This window comes from Eleutherodactylus coqui, chromosome 7 (genome assembly GCF_035609145.1).
Source record: "Eleutherodactylus coqui strain aEleCoq1 chromosome 7, aEleCoq1.hap1, whole genome shotgun sequence".
NCBI classification, from domain to species: domain Eukaryota; kingdom Metazoa; phylum Chordata; class Amphibia; order Anura; family Eleutherodactylidae; genus Eleutherodactylus; species Eleutherodactylus coqui.
Window position 1 is genome coordinate 164,317,906 of NC_089843.1, and position 21,902 is coordinate 164,339,807.

The window sequence follows — 21,902 nt, forward strand, 5'->3', positions numbered from 1 at the left end:
TACTTATTAAGGGGGTGACTTTAAATAGCAGGCACAACAAGAGTTTCAGATAGGAAGAACTTTCCAAATGTACATTACTGAATGGGCTACTGTTTGCTTGTGAACTCTGGCACAAAGCTGTTCAAATACTGTGTCTCAAAACCTTGCATTCCCTGTCGTCCTCAGGCAGCACAAGAAGCAGGGTTGGGAAGGACAACCGCATAGAGTACATGGACCATGGTAATCTTCCAAAGATGATTCGAAAGTGCAGATGCAACACCCCAGAGGGGTGATCATGGGCACCTGGTTAACGTGAAGAGCTGGGAGGGATAAATGCTGACGTGTCACGCTGGCACTTACCATGCTCTGGTCCCGGAGGGATGACTCGTAACCAAGGCCAGTGTAGATTGCGAGCCTCGCTTTGACACTCCTTCGGCTAGGAGTTCCAAAAAGGCGGATGAGGGGCTTGTAGTAGATATCACTTGTGACGCCACCATTCCCACACACTGTTAAAGGGGTTGTCCCGCGCCAAAACGTTTTTTTTTTTTTTTCAATAGCCCCCCCCCCCGTTCGGCGTGAGACAAACCCGATGCAGGGGTTAAAAAAGAAAACCGGATAGTGCTTACCTGAATCCCCGCGCTCCGGTGACTTCTTACTTACCTTGTGAAGATGGCCGCCGGGATCTTCACCCTCGGTGGACCACAGGTCTTCTGTGCGGTCCATTGCCAATTCCAGCCTCCTGATTGGCTGGAATCGGCACGGGGCGGAGCTACGAGGAGCCGCTCTCCGGCACGAAGGGGTCACTCCACAATCACTCGCAGACAAATTGCTCAGGAAGAAAGCTTAGCCTAAATGCACCCCGCACAGCATCCGCATGGGTGTCACAATTAAAGGGGTTGTCTCGCGCCGAAACGGGTTTTTTTTTTTTTTTTTTCATAGGCCCCCCGTTCGGCGCGAGACAACCCCAATGAATGTGTTAAAAAAAAAAAAACATATTACTTACCCGAATCCCCGCTCTGCGACGTCTTCCTTCTTCCTACTTCTTCCTTCACCAAGATGGCCGCCGGGATCTTCACCCACGATGCACCGCGGGTCCTTTCCCATGGTGCATCGTGGGCTCTGTGCGGTCAATTGCTGATTCCAGCCTCCTGATTGGCTGGAATCGGCACACGTGACGGGGCGGAGCTACGATGACCAGCTCTCCGGCACGAGCGGCCCCATTCACCAGGAAGAAGACCGCACAGCGCAAGCGCGTCTAAAAACGCCAGAAGAAAGCGAAATTAGACGGATCCATGGTGACGGGAACGCTAGCAACGGAGCAGGTAAGTGAATAACTTCTGTATGGCTCATAATTAATGCACGTTGTACATTACAAAGTGCATTAATATGGCCATACAGAAGTGTATAACCCCACTTGCTTTCGTGAGACAACCCCTTTAAGTATCTCTGAGCGGTGATCCTAATGGCAGACTGACACACAGGAAAAACACCTGTGTTGTGCATAGGTACCTGTTTTTAGTTAAACTGAGGTTTGGTGTGCTCGCTTTCTGGAAGCGACTCTCTCCTCACATCCACTCTCCATGTGCTACAGGATGTTCTTCCTCCATCTTCACCTACATGGAAGCTGCTGGTTCTTCCAGGCGGCTCTGTGTTAGCACGCTGCAGCAGGCCAGATGAAAGGCCTCCTCTAACACAGATTAAACAAGACAGCCCTTTCCTGCTCTCTGACACTCACATTTATATCCTCACTTGTACCACATGACGCAGTAGAACAGATACATTCACATGCAGACACAGCTGACAGGCAATGATTTTATCACGGTTAACTCTTCAGTCGCGTCAGCTGTGCAACACACATACAGAAAATGACATGACAGTTTTACACCGTGCTTCCACATAAGTCAGTTCAAGTTAGGACATTCAGACCGGGATGTCATGGGCACTGCCCAAGACACTCAACTGGAAACGTTCTGCTCGCTCTCCAGGCAAGGTTGTCTAGATAGACTTTTCATTAGCTGAGAGAAGCTTTTGCTGTGTTTCTCACCCCCAATTCCTCTTAAGGCTCATTTAGACTTAACGATGGTCATGCAAACGCACAAAATGCGTGATAATCGTTACGCCCAAACATGAGTCATCGTGCATTTTTTGATTGCTTTTTGTTTTGTTGCTGAGTTTCAGCCTGCATAAAAATCGTCGGCTCGTTGACTTCTCGTTGCAGTTAAACACTCCCCGCTCACTGTTTCATGTAGGAATGTGAAGCACTGAACAATTCTCAACGATCTGCCTGTCTAAACATTCTGCACGAACTAGCGGTGACATCACTTGCTCATTCAAATGAGATTCAGCTCACATAAAAGGGACATTATTATTCCCAGGGTCCTCTAGAAGATGAGGAACGATTAAGCGATCGTGTAGTCATCCTGTTCTGGCCACGAAGGAGATGGTTCCTGTTAGTCCTGGATTTGCGTCAGAGCCATTATTGGAGGCTTTCAGTAAAACAGGACTTTTTCATCCAAGGGGAAATATGCTTCCTAAACCTGGCGAAGCTACATCTGACAGTCGGGCTGTTGACCGGATAATCGGGGTCAAGCAAGGGTCTGGTCTGAAGGCATGGTCAACACCCTATTATCGAAGAGCCTCCACAATGAGGGCTTATAACGAAGTGTGGAAAAAGATTAAAATTTGGTGCAGCTAAAATATTGCCCTTATAGAAGTTTTAGCAGACCATTGGTTTCTCCAGAATGGGTTTCATTTGGCTTTGAACTTTAAGACTCTGAGTGCATTTCTCAGAATGAATGCTCTGTCAGAAGCCATATTCACCAACCGTTCCCTGAGCAGAAGACTTCTTTTTACCTCTCTGGTTTTGTAGTTCTGAACCGTGTGTTTTCTCCTTTTGAACCCTTCATTATCATGAAGCCCATAATCTGATGTGGCTAGGGAACAAATTGATCAAATGAATGGTGCCCCTTCCATTTAAACCACCACTGCTAGTAACTCCCATAACCATTGCAGCTCAAAGAGGAAATAGTCATTCACTGCTCCACATATAAAACCATCTTTATTAATAACGAATGCATTTAAAATGTACTCACAGATGTCAAGATGACTAACGGCACAAATACCAAAGCCAGCCAAATGTGATCGTAATGCTAAATCCAAACAGTAAAAATATCCTAATAAAGGCGACTACATCATAACCAATAAAAACATCAGTCCCTATGATGTAAGAAGATGCACTCTATCCAATGAAATATTAACTCTAAATAACTAATTGCAATGATAATACTGCCACAAATATCCTAAAGTAATCATATTGGAGCTGCATATTAAAGTGCAGTATTAATAATAATCTTTGTATAGCGCCAACTTATTTTGCAGCGCTTTTAAGCATGGGAGAACACAGACAATATAACAATTACATAAAAAGAGGTCCGTTGCAGCATAAGTTTGTGCAAGTTAGTGAAATAACTTTATTCCTCCCTGCCAAGGGTATACAGCCATGTTTTGATCCTCAGGGTCTTTGTCAAGCTCAGAAATGAGTGAATTATGTGAACCATAAATGGTAAAAAGCAAACAGCAATAGACCAATCATGTTAAAATAACGTACCCTCTTTTTAAATAGATGCGACAGATGTGATCAGTTTACCAATTACGACTTAATACAGTACTAGAAATATACATACATATATATCGGAAAGGATCCCTCCATACGCCATCTCCATGGTGCACATGCCGGCGTCCTATAACCGTATAGCACATGCGCGGTATTTGTAGCCATAACTGCGATATAAAAAGTAAGAAAATCATACTCTGCGTCATATGTGCATGGGATCTGTAGCAGTCACCACAATATTTACCAAGTCCCATACAGAGTACCAAAATCGTGCATGTGCATTTATTCCATGTAGTGTCGCAATATTTCATCATCATCATCCACAAAATAGCCAATGCAAAATGTCAGAGACCGCGCAGGCACGCTAGTAGAGATGAGCGAACGTGCTCGTTTAGGACAACTACTCGCTTTTTTTCGAGTAACTGTCTACTCGAATAAAAAGATTTGAGGGGGGGGGGGGGAATGGGTGAGGTAACGGGGGAGCTCTCTCTCTCTTTCCCACCCCCGGCGCCCCCAAAATCTTTTCGCCCGATTAGGCAGTTACTCGAAAAAAGCGATGCTCGATTGAGTAATTTGCTCTAAACTAGCATGTTTGCTCATCTCTACATGCTAGATCAATGCAGCCTCGCAATTCATTTGCAGTGTCTGGGGTGTTACCCTAGAGACCAAAGAGCGTTCCAGGCTCACAGTGATATCAAAAGAGGTCTTGTATCTCTGTGTAAAGTATATAGCAATTGTGCTGGCAGCCATAATTGGCCATCCAACCGAAAAATTATGTCTATAACTCACCATATAGAGCGATACCAATTGTGGTGACCATTGAATTGTAAAACAGTATACACAGCTTTCCTACAGAGGGGATGCTAATAAATGAAACATCCCATTCACATTTCCACAGATACCATATGAGATGTTACTAGGTATAGCAACCATAGAAAGACCTCCATATGTATTAATGTGGTATATCCTCTTAAAAAAAAAAACCAGCCGACTGGAAAAACGGCAGGCTGATATACGCTCATGAGAAAGAGCACTAAAGTAGAGATGATGTATACTGTGTGCTTGTAAAAAGGGCAGCATGGGCAGGATCCAATCTAATTAACATGACAACAACCTAAAATAAGAGAGGAGACAAAAAAATAAGAGAAGAAAACATGAATACAATATAGAACACATCACAAACCTCCTAAACGAAATGCTAAGCCTTAAAGATGCATAACATATTAGAAATGGGGCATATAGTGATACTCAAGATTTAAACCACTGGGGGTCAGCATATCAAGCTCAAAGATCCACTTGAGTTCCTTCCTTCTTAATTGTAAGATACGCTCTTCGCCTCTCGGTAATACTCTAAATTTAAGTTGACTGATAGAGTGGTTATATTCAAGAAAGTGCTTAGACAATGGTAATTCTTAGATTTTTGTTCGTATCGTAGTCTTGTGCTTTACCATGTGTGTCCTAACGTCCATTGTGATTTCACCTACATAACCAAGGCTGCATGGGCACATAATCAAATACACAACATAGAAGAAGCACAAGTGTATCTTTCCCTGATGTTATATCTAGAGTTGAGCGAACTTACTCTGCCGAGCTTGATGCTCGTTCGAGTATCAGCGTACTCAATGGTGCTCGTTACTCGAACAAGCATCAAGCCGTGTTCGACCCCGCCCCAGTTTTTGGCTCCACCCCACTGTGACGTGCCTGTTTTGGCCCCTCCCTGCCTCGATGCAGGGCGCTTCATTGGCAAATTTTTTTGTCTGGCAAGCAGGGGAAAGAGAGGGGGGGGGGGGAGGAGGAGCTCTGCACCCGGCGTCCCACATACAAAAATCCTCGAGTCTCCCATTGTAGTCCATGGGGTTCGTTACTCGAGTAGAGCTCTGAAAATTTTAGGAAAAACTTGACTCGAATAACGCAGACTCGAGCATTTGGGTGCTTGCTCATCTCTAATATTTACCCTAAGCTCCACCCTGACATTTTCTAAGGATGAAGTGCAATTCTTGGGTGTTATGGTGCCCAAAGATGGGGCTAAATTTAAGTCAGATTTATATACTAAGCCAACTGATAGAAATAGCCTCCTATTATATGATAGCTACCATCCTATGAAAATGATCTCTCCCTCGCTTCCAAAGTTCTAATTTTACACAAGAAGTCACTGGTCTCCCGTATAAAAGATTGCGACCCTTCTGCAAATACTCTCAATGTCCTGTTCAAAAAACGGGCACAGCTACTAAATAAAGAGCCACACCCTGAGACGATGGGCCTCCCAGAGGGGTTCTGTAGACTTTTATGGATCTTAGGTAGGGTAGAAGGTGTGGGGAGCCATGGGGGGGCAGGGGGACTAGGTCAGGAGATTTAGTATGCCTCCCTGAAGAGGTGCGTTTTTAAGGTGCATCTGAAATTTGGTGCCTCAGGGAATGTCTGGATGCCTTGGGGTAGAGCATTTCAGAGGATTGGTTCTGCTCTGGTGAAGTCCTGTAGGCGAGCATGTGAGGTTCTTATTAGAGCGGTGTTTAGTCTGAGTGTGTTAGTGGATCGGTGTGTGCGTGCTGGGTGGTGTACAAACAGGAGGGAAGTGATGTACGGTGGTGTGGCGCCATGGAGAGCTTTGTGGGTGAGGGTAAATTTAAATTTAGTTCTGCAGTGGATGGGCAGCCAATACAGGGATGGCATAGTGCGGGGGCATCTGAGAAACGGCTAGATAGAAAAATGAGCCTAGCCGCCACGTTTAATATGGATCAGAGAGGGGAGAGCCTGGTGCGAGGAAGGACAATGAACAGCGAGTTGCAGTAGTCGAGTCAAGAGTGCATGCGGGCGACAATGAGTGTCTTTAGCGAGTCCGTGGTGAGGAACAGACAGATTTTAGTAATATTTCTGAGGTGCAGGTGGCATGTTCAAGCCAGAGATTGGATATGGAGTGGGGGTGGGGGTAAAGGAGAGGTCACAGTCCATTGTGACCCCAAGGCAGTAGACATGCTGTCTGGGGGTTATAGTGGTGCCAGATATGGAAATGTTGGGGGGAGGTCAGTTTTTGATAGGTTAATTTTGAGAAAGAGGGAGGACTTGGTGTTACAGACAGCGGACAGACAGTTGGTGAGGTTTTAGAGGAATGGTGCTGGGATGTCAGGGGAAGAGGTGTCTAGCTGGATGTTGTAAGCATAGAGATGGTATTGGAGGCCGAATTTGCGGATGGTTTGTCCAATTGGGGCTGTGTAGATAGAGAAGAGAAGGGGACCAAGGACCGAGCCCTGACAGCGAGAGGAAGGGGAGAGGACATAGAGCCAGCAAAGGAGATGCTGAAAGAGAGGTAGGAGGAGAACTAGGGGAAAGCCATGTCCTTCAGGCCGATAGAGTGAAGCATAGTGAGAAGGAGGTGATGGTCAACAGTGTCAAATGCAGCAGAGCGGTCAAGGAGGATTAATAGGGAGTAGTCATCAGGTCATTTAATACTTTTGTGAGGGCAGTTTTGGTCGACTGTAATAAATAAATTACCTGAAAGCACTGCAGAATAAGTTGGTGCTATACAAATAACAAGTCCCTCCACCCCACCCCCCAACCATGAGGGGCCCACATCAAGTAGATGATTCATAATAACCTCTCTGCCTAATTATGTCTGATAGTTTGTCTAGAAATTTATAGTAAAATCTCAATTTTTACAGAAAACAAGCACATATTATTTATTTCCTTTAGGCCGCCTGCAGACGAGCGGGTCGGATCCGGCAGCGAGAAATCTCGCCGCGCGATCCGACCCCAGAGCCTGCAGGGACGACCGCGTACTCACCCGCGCCTGGCGGCCCCGGCTCTTTGATGTGCCGGCTGCCGCGCAGCCGGCGCATGCGCAGACCGGAGCCGGCGGCCAGGTGAGTGCGTGCCCCGCAGGAAATTAGAACATGCCGCGGTTTGTTTGCCGCGCGAGATTTCGCGCGGCCAAACCGCGGCCGTCTGCATAGGAGTGCGTATTGTAATGCACTCCTATGCAGACTTTCAGCGGCGGAAATCCCGCGGGAAATCCCGAGGCGGGATTTCCGCTCGTCTGCAGGCAGCCATAGACACTCAATCTGTAAATGTGAACCATGGGGATATCTTCTTGTGAAGTAAACCATTCTGTACCAGCCTCCATGTTAGCTTTTTTTATTATTTTGGCTTGTGTAGTAATACATTATTACAGTATTGTACCCTCCTGTCCCGTTGTACGCAGTTATTATACGTGCCATATAAAGACTGAGACCATCTCTACCTGCGAAAACAACGCACAAGCAGGCAGCTGCAGACTTTACAACTGTTTGTACTTCCATATATTCAACACTAGATGGCGCCTGGCTCCATGTGACCGCCTGTAACGAATGCTCTTATGCTAAATCAGCGGGAAGTGGTTCCTTTGTGCCACGTGACTGCTGACAGTCCAAAGCTCGCGCAGTGCAGCCCGGGGCCGTGAACACAGGTCGGTGCTCCGGTATCTAACCGATAGTCCGTAGTGCGGTACCAGCATACAGCAGATGCAAGCACTGGCACATGTGCGGGGTCTGTCGGGCACGGTTCCCCCTCAGCAGGGTTCAGTCTTTCATCATTGCTGTATGGAGTGGGTTGCAAATTGATCAAAGCCATTTAACCCCTTAAGGCCTATTTTTTTCCGAAGGTTTTTTAATTTTCACTTTTAAAAAGCCATAACTTTTAATTTTTCCGTCTGCGCGGCCGGGTGACGGCTTGGTTTTTGCGTGGCAAACTGCAGTTGTCATTGGTACCATTTTTGGGTGCACATGCTGTATTGTAAAAGTTTTCTGTTTTTGGACGGCAGAGAGAGGAAATGCATTGTCTTTTTTTTTGAACAATGTATGGCCGCCTGCAGATGGCCGTGTCAGACCCCACTGTGAGAATTCTTGCAGCGGACCTGAGCCCCTACCAGTGTGGCGCTCACCTGTCCCGCGGCTCTGGCTCTTTTATGTTCTGGCTGTCAGCGCTACCCAAAAAATGCTTGTATAAAAAGAAATGCATAAAACTTTTTTTAATTAAAAAAAAAAAACACTTTGGTGTGACCTGATGGCAGAGTGAAAGGAGGAAGTCAACTTCAGGAGACAGTCTCAAACAGGTGAATGACCTTATGAATGAGGCGGAGGAGAGAGTCAGCACTGTGGAAGACCAAATGCATGCAGTTAAGCATGACCTCAAGAAAGCAATCGGCGTTTCCCTCCTTATAAATAAATTGGATGATCTTGAAAACACTCTGACTGATGGGGCACCTGAACAAGCCAAAAAACGTAATCTGGTGGAATTATTTGAACTCTTGTTGCAAACCAAATTTGAGATAGCAACATTATCTCCAGGAAGTTGCCGCAGGGTGCAATTCCACTCTCCACCACCGGGAGCCCCTCCAAGACCAGTGCTGATTAGAATTCCCTATTTGAAAGAAAGTTGTACCATTCTAAGAAAAGTAAGGGATCTTGTTGATATTCCTATTGAAGTGCCTGGTTCAACTAACTTCTGAAAATAAGATACATTTAAAGGGGTTGTCCTGCGAAAGCAAGTGGGGTTATACACTTCTGTATGGCCATATTAATGCACTTTGTAATATACATCGTGCATTAATTATGAGCCATACAGAAGTTATTCACTTACCTGCTCCGTTGCTGGCGTCTTCGTCTCCATGGTGCCGTCTAATTTCAGCGTCTAATCGCCCGATTAGACGCGCTTGCGCAGTCCGGTCTTCTCCCTGGTGAATGGGGCCGCTCGTGCCGGAGAGCTGGTCCTCGTAGCTCTGCCCCGTCACGTGTGCTGATTCCAGCCAATCAGGAGGCTGGAATCGGCAATGGACCGCACAGAGCCCACGGTGCACCATGGGAGAAGACCCGCGGTGCATCGTGGGTGAAGATCTCGGCGGCCATCTTGCTAAGGTAAGGAAGAAGTCGCCGCAGCGCGGGGATTCGGGTAAGTACTAAACGTTTGTTTTTTTTAACACATGCATTGGGTTTGTCTCGCGCTGAAAAAAAAAAAAAAAAAAACGTTTCAGCACGGGACAACCCCTTTAATTTTCATCACCTGTGGTTCAAAATGCAGGATTAGTCCTCTGAATTAAAAGTTTATGGGGCTGAGAAATCCAGGGAGCTACAGAAATGTTTAAGAACATACAGTATAGTTTTATTCGCTCCAGGGTACAAATGTAAAAATGCCTTTTCCTCCTCACTAGGAGGGATGTTCTGTGCTATTCTTGTTTTCCGGTTTGTTGGGGAATTGGTTAGAGTCAGTACATTTTATACATTACTAAAGGTATGATGACCAAAGGCTGTATTCTCGCAGGCAATTTTCACGCACATGTTCCGAGATGGACAGAACTCTCATGGAGAAAAACCCCATTCATTTCTATAGGTTAATTCACACATGTAATTTTTTTAACTCAGACCCATAGTACGAATTTGAAAAATTGCAGCAATCCTATTTTTATGTAATTTTTGTTCAAGAATCACCATTATTTTCTATGAGAGGATTAAAGAAAAAAAACAGATCACACTCACAGGCCATGCAACTGCGACCCGTTTTTAATGCATGTTACTAAGGGGGAAACATGAAAAAGGGTACAAAAGCCTCAAAAGAAGGATTACATTTTATTGAATAGAATCATATTAAAATATCACATAACAGAAGAGATGACTTCCCAAACAAAAAGAAATAATGCATCAAAAAAGGAAGGCATATAGTAGGTCATGTTAGTAGAGAAATGTCTATACAGGAGATATCCAATACTATCACAGTCATGTTACCACTGATAACTATAATAAAACAAACATATTGAACACTACATATGTAGCCCTTTGGGGAAGCTTTAGCAAAACGCACGTCGGAACGCAGATTATAAGGTTGGCACTATTGCCAAGTCCGTTGCTAATTGTGAAATGTGGCAAAATCTGTACTGAGCATGTCTGATAATTTCCTTCCCCCCTCCTCTTGCTAAACTGTTACATCATAAACACCCCCCATGAGAATGACCGATCAGCACACCAAATGTTATAATGTATCTGAATGTCCCACCTTCCTTTGTTTGAATACTATATAAACCTTTTCCCACCAAAAGTAAAGGCAGATGTCCTGTAGTATACACTGTATAATGCGTGTCTTTCATTGGCTTCTTTGAGCTCATATTTTCCTGTTTAACCCCTTGAGGACATGGCCTATTTTGGCATTGAGGACGCAACGATTTTGGGGGGACTTTTACCTCCACTTTTCAAAAGCCATAACTTTTTAATTTTTCCGTCGCTATGGCTGTATGAGGGCGTGGCAAACTGTAGTCTTTATAGGTGACGTTTTTGAATACATAAACTATATTGTAAAATGTTCATTTTTTTAATGATAGCAGGGAGAAAAAGCACATCAATTCTGCATTGCTTTTTTTTTTTTACAATATCAATCATGCAGCATAAATGACAATTAATTTTCCATGGACGGAGTTCTGTTAGGGCTTGTTTTTTGCGTGACGAGCTGTAGTTTTTATGGGTACCATTTTGGGATACATATGGCTTTTATGTTCACTTTTATTGTGTTTTTTGGGAGGCAAAATGAAAAAAATAAGCATTTTGCCTTAGTTTTTTTAAATACTTTTTGCCATGCAGGATAAAAAGTGTGTTCAATTTGTTGTAGGAGTCGTTACGGATACGACGATACCAAATATGTGTGATTTTTTTTAAAACTATTAAGGGGAAAAGCACAAAAAAGGGGTTTTAAACATTTTTTTCTACGCTATTTTTACGCTTTTCATATCCCTGTTGGGGATTTATACCATAGCTGCTTTGATCGCTATGATAAAGCATTGCAAGACTTCTGTCCTGCAATGCCTTATTGCTTGTATTAGCGATCACAGGCAATGGCAAAGCAGGATGCCTGTAGCTGGCGTCCTATTGCCATGGCAACCCATCGGCCCTCCGCGATTTCATCGTGAGAGCCCAATGACATCACAGAGGGAGTGCGCTTCCTCTGTGAACACTTTACATGCCGCAATCTACATGGATCGCAGCGTGTAAGGGGTTAACAGAGGGGGTCGCTGTCCCGATGCACCCCTGCTGTTGCAGCAGGAGGCTATCTATCGGTGACAGCCGGCTCCCGCTGCCAGATAGCACAGGATGTCTTCTGATCTCGCACTATCCCCAGGGTATAAGTGTATATCCTGTTGCGTTAAGTACACCGCAGCAAGTACATTTACGTCCTGTGGCGTTAAGGGGTTAAAACAATTTGGTTACCTGAGGCAGATCATAAAAGTGTTTTCACTCACAAGTGACATGGAGCATGCTGGTATAACCTGGGTATCTTCTGTTTATAATTATATATGTATAGCTGCATTAAGCTATACATCCTGTATGTAGTAATATGGACCATGCTGGTGTGAACTGGTATATCACTATACACAGGATGCATAGGTTATACCAGCTGTACATATATTATATTCAGGAGATACCCAGGTTAGGAATCCCTGCGGCTCAGTCTCTGGACAAAACCGAACAGACCCCATGGACTATAATGGGGTCCGTCGGCTTTCCATCCATATTTTGGAGGAAAAAAAGGCGCTGCATTCAATACTTTTTCTTCCAGTATTTTTAGCCACATCTGTAATGGACCCTCCAAACTTACACCAGCATTGTCAATATCACTGCATACAGAAGATTTATATGCATCTCCCTGTATATAATTATATGGACCATACTGGTATAACATGGGTATCTCCTGGATATAATGATATATGTACAGATGGTGTAAGTTATACATCTCCTGTATATAGTGATATGGAATATACTGGTATAACATGGGTATCTCCTGGATATAATGATATATGTACAGATGGTGTAAGTTATACATCTCCTGTATATAGTGATATGGACCATGTATCTCCTGTATATGATTGCACACTTTCCACAAAATTAAAAATTGCATCAAAACCCTGCATGCGGTTAAAAAAAACAAAACAAAAAACATGTATGTATTGTTTAAATCTACACGCGGTTTTTAATAGTGTATGCAATTTCATAAATATGCAACAAAAAACATGACCACAGCCCAATGCCGGATTCACATGGCTGTAAGCGTAAAATGCTGTATTAGTCATGTAGCGTTTTACAACTGTGGAGCTGCTGGTGACCCGGCCTATCGCAGTGTATGAGAGCAAAATTGTACTGCACATGACAGCGTATTGCACATACGCTTCACCTGTTTTGTTTTTTTGGGGGTGGGGGTGTGTGATATTTCCTGCACCATCGCTTCGCAATGGCGCATATATACGCCTCACATATGCAATGTAATTGGATAGGGGCGGCGTTGATTACATACCCATAGAGAACAATGGGCTCTCTCACGCGTAACATGCTGCCAAGCAGGACACGCTGCGTTATTTTCTTGTTCTCGCACATTACACAATTCTTACTTGCAAATGTGAGTGGGACTGCGTATGGCAATGTATATGATTGCCTGTAAATTACTAATAGATCATAGACTGAACATGAGTCAACAATGTGATGCAGCAGCCAAAAAGGCAAACAGAATTCTGGGACATATTAAAGGGGTTGTCCCGCGCCGAAACGTTTTTTTTTTTTTCAATGGCCCCCCCGTTCGGCGCGAGACAAACCCGATGCAGGGATTTAAAAAAAAAAACAGATAGTACTTACCCGAATCCCCGCGGTCCGGCGTCTTCATACTTACCTTGTGAAGATGGCTGCCGGGATCTTCACCCTCGGTGGACCGCAGGGCTTCTGTGCGGTCCATTGCCGATTCCAGCCTCCTGATTGGCTGGAATCGGCACACGTGACGGGGCGGAGCTACGAGGAGCTGCTCTCCGGCACGAGCGGCCCCATTCAACAAAGGAGAAGACCGGACTGCGCAAGCGCGTCTAATTGGGCGATTAGACGCTGAAGATTAGACGGCACCATGGAGACGAGGACGCTAGCAACGGAACAGGTAAGTGAATAACTTCTGTATGGCTCATAATTAATGCACAATGTATATTACAAAGTGCATTAATATGGCCATACAGAAGTGCTTACCCCCACTTTGTTTCACGGGACAACCCCTTTAAGAGAAGCATATAGTCTAAATCATGTGAGGTAATTATCCCCCTCTACTCTTCCTTAGTCAGACCTCATCTGGAATACTGTGTCCAGTTCTGGGCACCCCACTTTAAAAAAGACATAGACAAACTGGAGCAAGTTTAGAGAAGAGTTACCAAGATGGTGAGAGGTCTGCAAATCATGTCCTATGAAGAACAGCTAAAGGATCTGGGAATGTTTAGCTTACAAATATCTGAAGGGCTGTCACACTGCAGAGGGATCAGCCCTATTCTCATTTGCACAAGGAAAGACTAGAAACAATGGGATGAAACTGAAAGGGAGGAGACACAGATTAGATATTAGAAAACACTTTCTGACAGTGAGGGTGATCAATGAGTGGTACAGGTTACCACAGGAGGTGGCGAGTTCTCCTTCAATGGAAGTGTTCAAACAAAGTCTGGACAGGTATCTGTGTGGAATGATTTAGTAAATCCTGCATTAAGCAGGGGGTTGGACCAGATGACCCTGGAGGTCCCCTACAACTCTACATTTCTATGATTTTACCACATATCACACGCACGTATAGCACATATGTAATACGTGGTAACTGCCGCATCCCAGAGGCCACCTAGACACAAGGCCCACACTGAGGAGCTCACGGGGTAAAGTTGGCACTTGTCAAGGTTGCTCTACCAGACTCCTCCTCAGAGGGCTGCACGCAACCTCGGCCAAGACACCGCTGGGCCTCTTCCAGCAACGCTGAGACAGCGATTACCTGTATACGTGTGGTGGACTGTAGATTTGTCACACGTGACGCCACCGCTCCTTCTCACTGTAGCTTGTACCCGGCGGTTAAATGAAGAGAGTCCACACAGACAGTTGAAACTTGATAATTGAGTCACTGGGAACGGGCAATGACCAATGAACTTTACTGGAAGCTTGTCAGAGTACAACATTACACATGCCAGTGCAGGAAAGACAGAGAATGTAAGGTCAGGGAGGAGACAGGATGAAACCGGACCTACAGTCCATGTTATCTGTATGGTACCGCTCCTGGAAGGGGGTAGGAACACTCCAGTCACTCACTTAGTATTTGCAAGCAGCACTGCACAGCGGACTCCTCACTTCAGTCGCTCCTCAGAGGTGGTTCCTGGCATGGAAGGCCTCAGGATACCTCTCCTCTTCCTCCATCGCTTCACCACATGAGGGTTGAAGGTACCCCCATGTGGCAGGCCGGTACTCTACTCCACAATCAACCGTAGAAGATGATCAAAGACCCTTTCCCGCTCTCAGACACTCACATTTAGGCCGCCTGCAGACGAGCGGGTCGGATCCGGCGGCGAGAATTCTCGCCGCGGGACCCGACCCGAGCGCCTGCAGAGACGAGCGCGTACTCACCCGCGCCCGGCGGCCCCCGGCTCTTTCATGTGCCGGCTGCTGGGCAGCCGGCGCATGCGCAGACCGGAGCCGGCGGCTGCGTGAGTGACGTTTCTATGCGAGGCTCTGCGAGCCCCACACAAAAATAGGACATGCCGCGGTTTGTTTGCCGCGCGAGATTTCGCGCGGCCAAACCGCGGCCGTCTGCATAGGAGTGCGTATTGTAATGCACTCCTATGCAGGCTTTGAGCGGCGGAAATCCCGCGGGAAATCCCGCCGTGGGATTTCCACCCATGTGCAGGGCGGCCTTAGGGTCTAACATACCACATGACAGGACATAAATTGATACTTTTCCAAACATGTCCATGCCACTTTCAGACATTAACCTCTCACTTGCTGCAGCTGTGCAATACACATAACAAGAGACTAGACAGTTTGCACAGTGCATCAACACAAAAGACATGACATGTATGACAATTATGGAGGGGCCAGAAATATAGACTTCGGGCCACTACAGTAACCATACGCTCATGTTAGCCCGTCTTAAGGGGCTACAAACAAATTTTTACGCAAAAGGTTGAAAGGGGAAGAGGGGGGGGGGGGTCCTGAGCTGAACTTTTGCACCTGGGCTCCTAAACTTTTAGTTTTGCCCTTAATTACAATTCCAAAGTTTTACTATAGCTTTTGTTTTTGTTGTCATATTGTGAGAATCATCACTTCTTTTTCTGTAGACTGTTGGGAGAACACAAGCCCCCGCACGTGCTCCCATGCACCCCCACATGGTTAACTAGCATTCTACCATTAACTCCATTACACTTCTACAATATCCAATGTGCCTCTCGAATCCCTCTCCCCCAGCTCCCCATTTGTCTCCTGCTCCCCACCCTAGACACGCGCCGCCACACAGTGCTAACAAGCATTTCACCATTCAGTGCACCTCCACATAACATCTTAATAGCTGCACCAACACACCGTACGCCCCCTGTGGACTCCATAGGCATCCCACAGCCTCCATTTGCAGTTATGGCGCTCCTGCGACGGGTCCCGAGACGTCCGAGATGTACTTTTTAGACTTACCGGCTCCCCATTCCGGCACCTGTGGAGGTCGGTGCAGTTGGACTCATCTCTGCAGCCTGTGTGCACACTCCACTGTGTGCGAGAGCACAACCTGCCGAGATGGGTGCTGCGTTGTCCCTGCGACTTCCAAGGAATGAGGGGCAATAAAAATGACATCTCTGGACTCCTCGAAACCTGCCCTACAAGCACCATAACTTAACTTATGGTGCTCATAAGTGTTGACACGATCACTATGTGCTGCCCCCCCATAAGCATCTCATTCACCCACGTACATTTAATTCACACGTCACTATTTGCCTCCTGTGGCCCCCACGAGCATCACACAGCCCTACGTGTATTTAAAGGGGGATTCTGGGCTTTTACAACCAATGACCTATTCTCTCGGTAGTTCATCAGTAGTTGATTGGTGGAGATCCAATGCTTGGGATCCCCTGCGATCATCCGGCCTGTGCAGCGGAGCCGGATGTGGGTATCAGGGGTTAAGGGGGTATGTGTACAAGCCCATTACAATAAGCGCGAGCACCAGAGGGCTAGTCCTGACAAGCAGGAAGTGTAAGGCCACTCTCACACAGCCTGCTTCTTACCGTGATTAGTGCGTGTTTCAGGCGCCGTGCTGGACACAGTGCAACACCTTTCTAACGACACGATTTTTGAGCGCTGCTTATTTTCAGGCGTTTTAGCGCTTTTTAACGCACCTCAGCACAATGCATGGGTGCGTTACAAAACGCTGTCAGACACAGTAGAATGCGTTCAAAACTATGTGCAAAAAGCACTGTAAACCGCTGCGATTCCGAATGCGGTGTTTTGGCAACGCAGTGTGAGAGTGGCCCAATAGGGGTGCAGTGCGATGAGAGTGATGCTGGCTAGTACACTTACCCCCCTGACCCCTAGACGTCCGGCCCCGCTGCACTGATAGGGGGATGATCAGCTGATCAATGGGTATCCTGAGTGGCAGACCCCTGACAATCTACCAAAGGATAGGTCATCGGCTGTACATGCCTGGAATCCCCCCTGTAGTATCACACAGCTCCCCCTTCACCTCCAGATACTCATCATATGCCCCATAACCCCTACGATATGCATCTGCTGGAAAGCCCAGCGCTGCTAGTCATGTGACTGCAGAAAAGTCACCTGACCTTCTGACGTCAGCAGGTCCTTACGGAATATATGATGGAGCCGTTACTGCTTTTCAATATGGTCGTAACGTTGACCGCTTCGTCCTCCTCACACACTACTTCCGTTGCCCTCCTTCCCCTCTTGATCCCTCTGCAACAGCAGCTTATAATAGGATCTTTCTCTTCTTTCCCTTCCATAGAACGGAATTCGTATTAAGCTCCTCCCCTCTAGTCCGGCCATGTGACCTCAAGACCACGTGACGGTTACGTCGTCAGATCTTTCTTCAAAAATCAGGAGCCAATCCATCCTCGCCTCTACGTGACGTCACTAGGAGGTTGACCAATCTGCGTGTTGGACGAGGGAAATTCAAATTTGTAGCTGAAGCCGGTGGACAGAGAAGCAGGCGGAGGAGAATCGGCAGGGACATGGCGGAGGGAGACGCCGTCAAAGTGTGTGTGCGGGTCCGCCCGCTCATCCACAGGTAATGTCTCCGGCACAGAGACGTGTGTAATATACTGCGAGGCTCCAACGGTGATTGCGGCTCCCACTACAGGGCCCCCAGTAGTAATGGTACAGCAGGGCACTAGAGCCTCTATGCCCGCCCGTATCACATCTTGTATCCAAGCTAGAGGTGGTACAGCAGGGCACTAGAGCCTCTATGCCCGCCCGTATCACATCTTGTATCCAAGCTAGAGGTGGTACAACAGGGTACTAGAGCCTCCATACCTGCCTGTATCACATCTTGTATCCAAGCTAGAGGCGGTACAACAAGGTACTGGAGCCTCCATGCCCACCTGTATCACATCTTGTATCCAAGCTAGAGGTGGTACAACAGGGTACTGGAGCCTCCATGCCCACCCGTATCACATCTTGTATCCAAGCTAGAGGTGGTACAACAGGGTACTGGAGCCTCCATGCCCACCCGTATCACATCTTGTATCCAAGCTAGAGGTGGTACAACAGGGTACTGGAGCCTCCATGCCCACCTGTATCACATCTTGTATACAAGCTAGAGGTGGTACAACAGGGTACTAGAGCCTCCATGCCCGCCCGTATCACATCTTGTATCCAAGCTAGAGGTGGTACAACAGGGTACTAGAGCATCCATGCCCGCCCGTATCACATCTTGTATCCCAAGCTAGAGGTGGTACAACAGGGTACTGGAGCCTCCATGCCCGCCCGTATCACATCTTGTATCCAAGCTAGAGGTGGTACAACAGGGTACTAGAGCATCCATGCCCGCCCGTATCACATCTTGTATCCCAAGCTAGAGGTGGTACAACAGGGTACTGGAGCCTCCATGCCCGCCCGTATCACATCTTGTATCCCAAGCTAGAGGTGGTACAACAGGGTACTAGAGCCTCCATGCCAGCCTGTATCACATCTTGTATCCAGGATAAAGGCAGCCCAACAGGGTTTGCTGGGACGTAAGCTTACATTATGGGGTGCGAGGGAAGTGAAGTCCTCTTACTCTGGCGGGTCACCAGGCACAAGTGTCCCTACGAATGCCCGTTCACCTGAACACCGGGCTGTGGAATAGGAGGACTGGTCAGCCGACTAACCAACGCTCATTCGTTGGCTGATTTTGTCATTTGGGTGAGTATGAAGATTCTGGCTGCTCGGCTGTGTATCCCCCTATGTAAATGAACGGGATGATGACAGCTGGATGGGGTCTAATAGTGGGTGGTCCTCCGATCAGTGCCAGTGCTGGCCGACATGCCTGTCAGTCAGTGGTCTTCAGCACAGACAGGTTATAATCTAGGTGGTCACGGCGTATGCATGGGACTTGGGTGACTGGTGTGGGAGATCTCCTCCACCTCAGGGATGGGGTGGCTGGATGTGGCAGGGACTTCTGAATGCTTTTACTTCACCCACTGATTGAGGCTTATTTGGCTGCTGGTGAATATTTGTCGCTGCGTCTTTTATGTTTAATAGAAAAAAATCTAGAGAGAATTTTGAATAATTAACCCTTTCCAATCCACTGTCTGACGTCTGAAGACATTCTGATTGAAGGCTGTACAGCTCCGATGTCGAAAGACGTCCGGCAGGGTATTCTTACTGTAGATTACTGGCCCCTCTGTTGTCAGCTGTCTCTCCAGCATGTCCAATACCGCAGTACTGGCTCTATCCAGCAGATGGCGTCATTCTGTAATGGCAAAAAGAGAAAGCCTTCTAGGAAACTCTGAATCCAAAATTGGATTGTAAAGGGTTAACATTTTAAACTACATTTTCTGTTTTTAAGACAGTTGTATCACAAAAAGTCAATAAGTAACATTTTACCCTGTGTGTACTTTGTTAGTAGTTCTTGTTGTTGTTTTTTTGTTTGTTTCCTTTAAAGACGTTTGAAAACTAATAAGTTGAGCAGCAGTTCTACAAATCTTGAAGAAAACTTCCATAATTCACTTTAATAGGAACCAGCTTTGTCGTGGCTTTCAAAGGAACCTGTACCTCCCAAGGGCACCATAAACTAAGCTATGCTGCCGTTGGGGGAGCTGACTGAGTCCGGTGATGGACTGTTTAATCTTAAAGGGGTTGTCCCGCGCCTAAACGGGTTTTTTTTTTGCATAGGCCCCCCGTTCAGCGCAGGACAAACCCAAGGGATGTGTTGAAATAAAAAAAAAAAATTTTTTTACTTACCCGAATCCCCTCTCTGCAACTTCTTCCTTCTTTTCCTCCAAGATGGCCACCGGGATCTTCACCCACGATGCACCGTGGGTCTTCTTCCATGGTGCATCGTGGGCTCTGTGCGGTCCATTGCCGATTCCAGCCTCCTGATTGGCTGGAATCGGCACACGTGATGGGGTGGAGCTACGCGATGACGCGTAGAAGGGGGCGGAGCCAGAACACCGCTCGTGCCCGTACCGACCAGAAGGGAGAAGACCCTTCTGCGCAAGCGTGTCCAATCGGGCGATTAGACGCTGAAATTAGCCGGCACCATGGAGACGGGGACGCCAGCGCAGGGAAGGTGAGTGAATAACTTCTGTATGGCACATATTTAATGCACGATGTACATTACAAAGTGCATTAATATGGCCATACAGAAGTGCTGAACCCCACTTGCTTTCGCGGGACAACCCCTTTAACCCCCTGACTCCTGCGCGGTCACCTGCTGAAGATTGCACGGCAGCCGGAAAGCTGACTTTTTTTTTTCTGCTGTCCACAAGCGCTCTCATAGACTTGAAAAATAGTATTTAAGAAGTAAAATCTGTCTTCACTAACGCCGACTCCTCTAACCTGCAGGGAACAAGGAGAACAAGTAAATGTCTTGTGGCAGGCCAACAATAACGTTATATCTCAAGTTGACGGCTCAAGATCTTTCACTTTCGGTAAGCATTCATAACTCCTTACATCTGGTTACTTGGTGCTTCCGAGGCGGCTGTACGCGTGCAGATAGATCGCAGCGGGTGAACGCGGTCGGCCCTCCGACTCAGTTTGTGCCACTGTTGGAGCAAAGCGGGTCAAATCTTTAATATTGAGTCGCTGCAACAAGATGTCAGCTACATGGTTATGTATTGGGGACTCTTTATTCTTCTTGAGCTGACCGTATAAGGCATGGATGGGCCGTGTTCTACCATAGTCTTGGTAACCGGATGGCACCTTGTAATCTCATCGCTGGGGGTTCAGGACCCCCGAACAACAATGTGTGCATTTAGATGCTGCCATCAGAATTGACGGTTGTATTTAGAGCTTTAACAGCCGTGGCGACATCAGCGCTGATCGCAGGTGTTGTGGACGGTGTCCATTGCTATCAGCCAGCACCTGCCTTCTGTGGAGTCTGATTTGGCTTATGATCCCACGCCACATAAACCCCACACAACCAGGATGTAACTGGGGGTCCGATGGTGTTATGGGTTAATAATCACTGTGTACGACCCACATAAGTGATGCTGTCAGATGAGAAGCGAAGCTCTATAATATGTTTATAACACACTAGGTCATGTATCCGTGCAGCTGTTATACGATACTAGGGGATATAACTGTGTGTAATATGTTATTAAGGGATATATCTGTGTTATATGATACTAGGGGATAAATCTGTGCTTTATGATACTAGGGGGTATATCAGTGCGTTGTTTTATGATACTAGGGGGTATATCAGTGCGTTGTTTTATGATACTAGGGGATATATCTCGGCGCGTTGTTTTATGATACTAGGGGGTATATCTCGGCGCGTTGTTTTATGATATTAGGGGGTATATCTCGGCGCGTTGTTTTAGGATACTAGGGGGTATATCTCGGCGCGTTGTTTTATGATACTAGGGGGTATATCTCGGCGCGTTGTTTTATGATACTAGGGGGTATATCTCGGCGCGTTGTTTTATGATACTAGGGGGTATATCTCGGCGCGTTGTTTTATGATACTAGGGGGTATATCTCGGCGCGTTGTTTTATGATACTAGGGGGTATATCTCGGCGCGTTGTTTTATGATACTAGGGGGTATATCTCGGCGCGTTGTTTTATGATACTAGGGGGTATATCTCGGCGCGTTGTTTTATGATACTAGGGGGTATATCTCGGCGCGTTGTTTTATGATACTAGGGGGTATATCTCGGCGCGTTGTTTTATGATACTAGGGGGTATATCTCGGCGCGTTGTTTTATGATACTAGGGGGTATATCTCGGCGCGTTGTTTTATGATACTAGGGGGTATATCTCGGCGCGTTGTTTTATGATACTAGGGGGTATATCTCGGCGCGTTGTTTTATGATACTAGGGGGTATATCTC

General features: G+C 46.6%; 1 protein-coding gene across 5 annotated transcripts in view; it reads left to right on the forward strand.

Annotated features, from left to right (window-relative positions):
- The first annotated feature begins 17,433 nt into the window (after positions 1 to 17,433).
- The window catches only part of LOC136572918 (centromere-associated protein E-like), a 73,664-nt gene continuing 69,195 nt past the window's right edge, over positions 17,434 to 21,902 (forward strand). For 2 of the 5 annotated variants that reach the window (XM_066573941.1, XM_066573943.1), the window contains exons 1-2: positions 17,448 to 17,656; positions 20,416 to 20,501. In XM_066573941.1, coding sequence (XP_066430038.1) covers positions 17,601 to 17,656; positions 20,416 to 20,501 — 142 coding nt within the window. In that variant the 5' untranslated portion in view covers positions 17,448 to 17,600. Of the gene's footprint in view, positions 17,657 to 20,415; positions 20,502 to 21,902 lie in introns of all 5 variants that reach the window. The other 3 variants (XM_066573944.1, XM_066573942.1, XM_066573945.1) reach the window with 3 other exon arrangements.